The 5,198-nt window shown below is 40.7% G+C and overlaps 1 protein-coding gene across 1 annotated transcript; it reads left to right on the plus strand.

Moving 5' to 3' along the window:
* The first annotated feature begins 15 nt into the window (after positions 1 to 15).
* LOC102245320 (olfactory receptor 1J4) lies at positions 16 to 951 on the plus strand. Its single transcript, XM_005868849.2, has one exon. It carries the CDS (start codon positions 16 to 18, stop codon positions 949 to 951), a length of 936 nt encoding a protein of 311 aa, XP_005868911.2.
* Positions 952 to 5,198: the final 4,247 nt, after the last annotated feature.

Raw genomic sequence — 5,198 nt, forward strand, 5'->3', positions numbered from 1 at the left:
AGACAGAAGAGCAGCATGAGGCCTGAGAACCAGAGTAGCGTGTCCCAGTTCCTCCTCCTGGGGCTCCCCATCCCGCCAGGGCAGCAGGGCGTGTTCTTCACCCTGTTCCTGGGCATGTACCTGACCACGGTGCTGGGCAACCTGCTCATCATCCTGCTCATCAGGCTGGACTCTCACCTGCACACACCCATGTACTTCTTCCTCAGCCACTTGGCCTTCACTGATGTTTGCTTTTCATCTGTCACTGTCCCTAAGATGCTCACGGACATTCAGACTCGGCAACCATCCATCCCCTATGTGGGGTGCATTTCTCAGTTGTATTTCTTCATACTTTTTGCTAGTGTTAACAATTTCCTTCTGGCAGGGATGGCATATGACAGGTACGTGGCCATCTGTCACCCTCTGCGCTATACCACCATCATGAGGAATGGGCTTTGCATGTTCCTGGTGGCTGGGTCTTATATGGCTGCCTGTGTCCATGCACTTTTTCATACCCTCCTCTTGGTCCGCCTGTCCTTCAGTGCCCACAATATCATCACCCACTTCTTCTGTGACCTCACTGTGCTGCTGAAGCTGAGCTGCTCAGAAATCTCCCTCAATGAGCTGGTCCTATTCACTGAGGGAGGAATGCTTTACTTCCTGCTTTTGTGTGTTATTTTAGGCTCCTATATCCGTATAGGGACCATCATCCTAAGGGTGCCCTCCACTAAGAGACTCTTTAAAGCCTTTTCCACCTGTGGCTCCCATCTCACTGTGGTGTCTTTATACTATGGGACAGCGGCAGGTGTTTACTTTTTCTCCTCATCATGGGGTTCTAAAGACATAATTGCTTCAGTCATGTACACGGTACTTACCCCCATGCTGAACCCCTTCATCTACAGCCTGAGGAATAGAGATATAAAACAGGCCTTAGAGATGTGTGTCAATAGAGTTAAGCTCTTTAACTGGTAATCACTAAATCCTCTTGTTGCAGTCAGGAGCACAGTGAGACAGATAGTCTATAATTATTGTACAGTCAACATCTCCATATAATCTTAGAATATGCATTCTGTTGTTATGTACAAGTGCTGTTAATATTCAATTTGGTCAAATTTGCTACTTGGGTTGTTAGTAATTCTTCATTCCCTTGTTCATAATCTCTTATAAGACCTGTGTAAAATTTTTTGTAAAATATCTTACACAATTATAATTGTGAGTTTGTATTTTTAGACTATGTTATTGAGGATTCACTGATTTACCATCATGATCCATTCCTGATGAACTTTTTTTAGAAAACTGATTATTGTTTGCTGTCTCACATTGGCTGCAAGCTGATTGTGCACATCTCTTCCAACTCACATTCAATGACATCATGTTGGTAGACTTCAGTCAGCCATGAGAAGAATAATTACACCATGAAAATTAGCATGTGCTACAAAGCAAGACTTTATGAATGCATTTTTTAAATGAATTTAACAGCACACATCTACCAATGGGTCCTACCTTAACACCTTGTCTACTTCTGATATTAGTACACATATATTTCAACTAAACCTATAGATATAGATACATATACAGGTACAGATAAAGATACAGATAGAGATATAGATACTAGTATAGCAGTGGAAGTAAAGATGACCCTTACTCGTTGTTAGTGTTTACATGGTATTATTCCCATCACTTTAAGGTTAGCTATGTCTTTGTATCTGTGAGGTGTCCGTCACTAACAGTGTAAAGTTGGATTTGCTCTTTTTATGTAAAGCAACAATTATTATATTTGTGGAGAATTTTATGTATTGATATCCTATATAATAAAACCCTAATATGCAAATCGATTGAACGGTGGAACAACTGGCAGAACGAACAGTCACTATGACGCGCACTGACTACCAGGGGCCTGATGCTCAACACAAGAGCTGCCCCCTGGTGGTCAGTGTGCTCCCACAGGGCGAGTATGGGTGGCAAGTGCAGTGGCAGTGGCAGGAGCCTCTCCCGCCTCCGCTGCAGGCAGGCAGTAAGGAGTGAGTGGTCCCAGACAGTGAGAGCCCAGACTTCGAGAGGGATGTCTGACTTCTGACAAACTGGGGGGATTGGGCCTAAGCCAGTAGGCGGACATCCCCCAAGGGGTCCCGGAATGTGAAAGGGTGCAGGCAGGGCTGAGGGATTCCCCCACCTCAGTGCATGAATTTCATGCACCAGGCCTTCTAGTCTAATGTAATCATAATATATTTAAATTTATATTTTATATATTACTGATTTTTATGTTATACACCTGCTTCACATTTATTGTCTCTTATCTTACTCCCTTTTGATTAATCAAATATATATTTTTATTCCATTTCCCCTTATTTACATATTGATCATTTATTAATATTATTATTATGTTGTTGTTGTTGTTGTTGTTTTTGTTGTTGTTGTAATTCTTTTATGTGCTATACCAGTATATAGAGATTACCTCTTACCTACTCTTTAATTTTTCATTATAGTTTAATATACAAAACATAAAATTTATCAGGTTAGCCATTGGAGGTACACAGTTGGGTGGCATTTAGGACACTCAACACCAATATCTCATACTAGGACCAGTAAAGAAAACTCTATAGAACATCAATGAAGTTTAGTATTTTGAAACTGGGAAAAATATCAGAACAGAGATATTTATGAATCCAATTGGATAAATAGGATATATTGTTAAATTTTTTAAAGCAATGTGTAAAAGAGCATTTATAGCATGCTATATGACATGTGAAAATGAAGGGGAAGTAAAATATTCATATATATGCCCATTTAAACATAAAGAAACACAGGAAGTAGTTAAGATCTGGAAACAGCCCAAGTGCCCATCAGTAGATGAGGAATAAAAAAACCCATGATACATTTACACAATGGAATACTACTTGGCTGAAAAAAAAGGAAAATGTCCTTTTCAGACAGCATGGATGGACCTTGAATTTATTACGCTAAGTGAAAAATGGTAGTCAGAGAAAGACAAATACCATAGAATCTCATTTATATGTGTAATCTAATGGTCAAAATAATGAAAAAACCCAATAGAAACAGAAGCATAGATACATAGAGTAGACTGACAGCTGTCAGAGGGTAGGTGTTAATGAGGGCTGGGCAAAAAAATGGTGAAGGAATAAAGCAAGAAAAAATATATGTCACATAAAGACATGGAAAACAGTAGGGTGAGTGCCAGAGGAAAAGGGGTTTTGGGCAGGAGGTGGAAGTGAACAAAGAGAGGATCAACGGAGAGGGAAAGAGATAATTTTGGGTGGTGAGTGCACCATGCAGTATTCAGGTGTTGTTTTATTTGGCTGTATACTTGACATGTGTATGGTTTTATTAAACAATGTCAATAAATGACATTGTAATCTAGAGGAGACCGACAGCTGTCAGAGGGGAGGGGTTAGAATTATTTATGTCCTTTTGACTATGTTGTCTTTTGCCACTAAAAATAAATAGAAGAGGTGGTGAATAAAGCAAAATAGAATAAAACAATATAATTGAACCTAATTGTAATCCTATTATACACTGTAATTACACCAAAGAGGAAAATAAAATAAGTACCCTAAGTAATTCTTGAACCCATAATTTTTACTATATACTCTCACAATAAAGAAACAAACCTTACAACAAAGTTTTAAGCTGTACTTAGTGTGTCACTGACAGTGGTGTGAGTCCAGATTCTGAAACAACTCACCATGTATCCAAAGATTCAGCAAATAAGTAAACATTGAGGGAAAGGTAGTCTCTCTCTCTCTCTCTCTCTCTCTCTCTCTCTCTCTCTCTGTCTAGGGATCTATGTACATGAAAAAGGAGAGGCTGGAAAGAACTCTATGGTGTCAAACTAGAATTGGAGATATCAATTAGGAATCATGGGCTTTAAAATGTATAAATAGATTGCAAGTTATAGGTCATATATCAACATCTATGCTGTTTCCTTCTCCCATTCTTCCTGTACCACTCCTGACCCATCCCTTTGTGGTTAAACATTCCTTTAGCTTCTCAGTTTCTAGTTTCTGCTTCTTGTGTTTCTTTTATATATATTTCCCAGTTGGCTTCTCTGAGATCATTTTGAATTCTCATAGGCAATAAGCACAAATAAAGTTTCAAAATGAATAATAAATGATAAATGATTATAACTCAGAGAATAAGATTCTGTGAGTCCATAACATCCTATATAATAAAAGGGTAATATGCAAATTAACCCTAACAGCAGAACAACTGGTCACTATGATGCACAATGACCACCAGGGGTTAGACGCTCAATCCAGGAGCTGCCCCCTGGTGGTCAGTGCACTTCCACAGGGGGAGTTCCACTTAGCCACAAGCTGGGCTGATGGCTGTGAGAGTAGTGGTGGTGGCAGGAGCCTCTCCTGCCTCCTCGGCAGCGCTAAGAATGTCCAACTGCGGCTTAGGCCCGCTCTGCAGGGGGAGCGGGCCTAAGTTGGCAGGTGGACATCACCCGAGGGCTCCCAGGCTGCCAGAGGGTGCAGGCTGGGCTAAGGGACCCGCCCCCCCAGTGCACAAATTTTTGTGCACCGGGCCTCTAATAAATGAATAAATAAAAAACTAATGAGTGTGGAAAAAGAGTAATTTTCTTCTTATAAGAGAGTACAAATAATAAATATAGAAGAAATGATCCTATATAATAACAACGCAGTATGCAAATTGTCCCCTCGACCGAGTGTTTGTCCAGGAGTTCGACCAGGGGGCAGGGCCAGCCAGGGGAAGGGAGGGAAGCCCTGGCCAGCGGTGGCAGCAGCAAGCAATGTGGAAGGGAGGGAGGCCCCAGCAGCAGCAGGCCACCAGGGGAAGGGAGGGAGGCCCCGGCCGATGGCAGTGGCAGTGGTAGCAAGCATCTGGGGAAAAGGAGGGAGTACCAGGCCAGCAGCTGGCAGATGCTAGGGACCCTACCAGTGCACACATTTCATTCACTGGGCCTCTAGTGAAATTGTAATATCACAATTTGGCAACAACATTTGCAATAATTTTCTACATTAAGAATCACCAATGGATGTCAAATATAGTGAGTTGAAATTTTAGTAAAGGAAATGTTATGTTTGTATAGTGTCAAAATATCTACCCAAATGATATCTATTAATTACAAGGTAAGAATAGTAACTTTAAAAAATAATAACTACTTCTACAACTTAACAAAAGGAAGATAAACAACCCAATCAAAAAATGGGCAATGGACCTAAATAGATACTTTT

Source organism: Myotis brandtii, unplaced genomic scaffold (genome assembly GCF_000412655.1).
Source record: "Myotis brandtii unplaced genomic scaffold, ASM41265v1 scaffold2772, whole genome shotgun sequence".
Classification (NCBI taxonomy): Eukaryota; Metazoa; Chordata; class Mammalia; order Chiroptera; family Vespertilionidae; genus Myotis; species Myotis brandtii.

Bases quoted from the DNA above. Each gene is read 5' to 3' on its own strand.
- LOC102245320 (XM_005868849.2), top strand. From the start codon at position 16: ATGAGGCCTGAGAACCAGAGTAGCGTGTCCCAGTTCCTCCTCCTGGGG.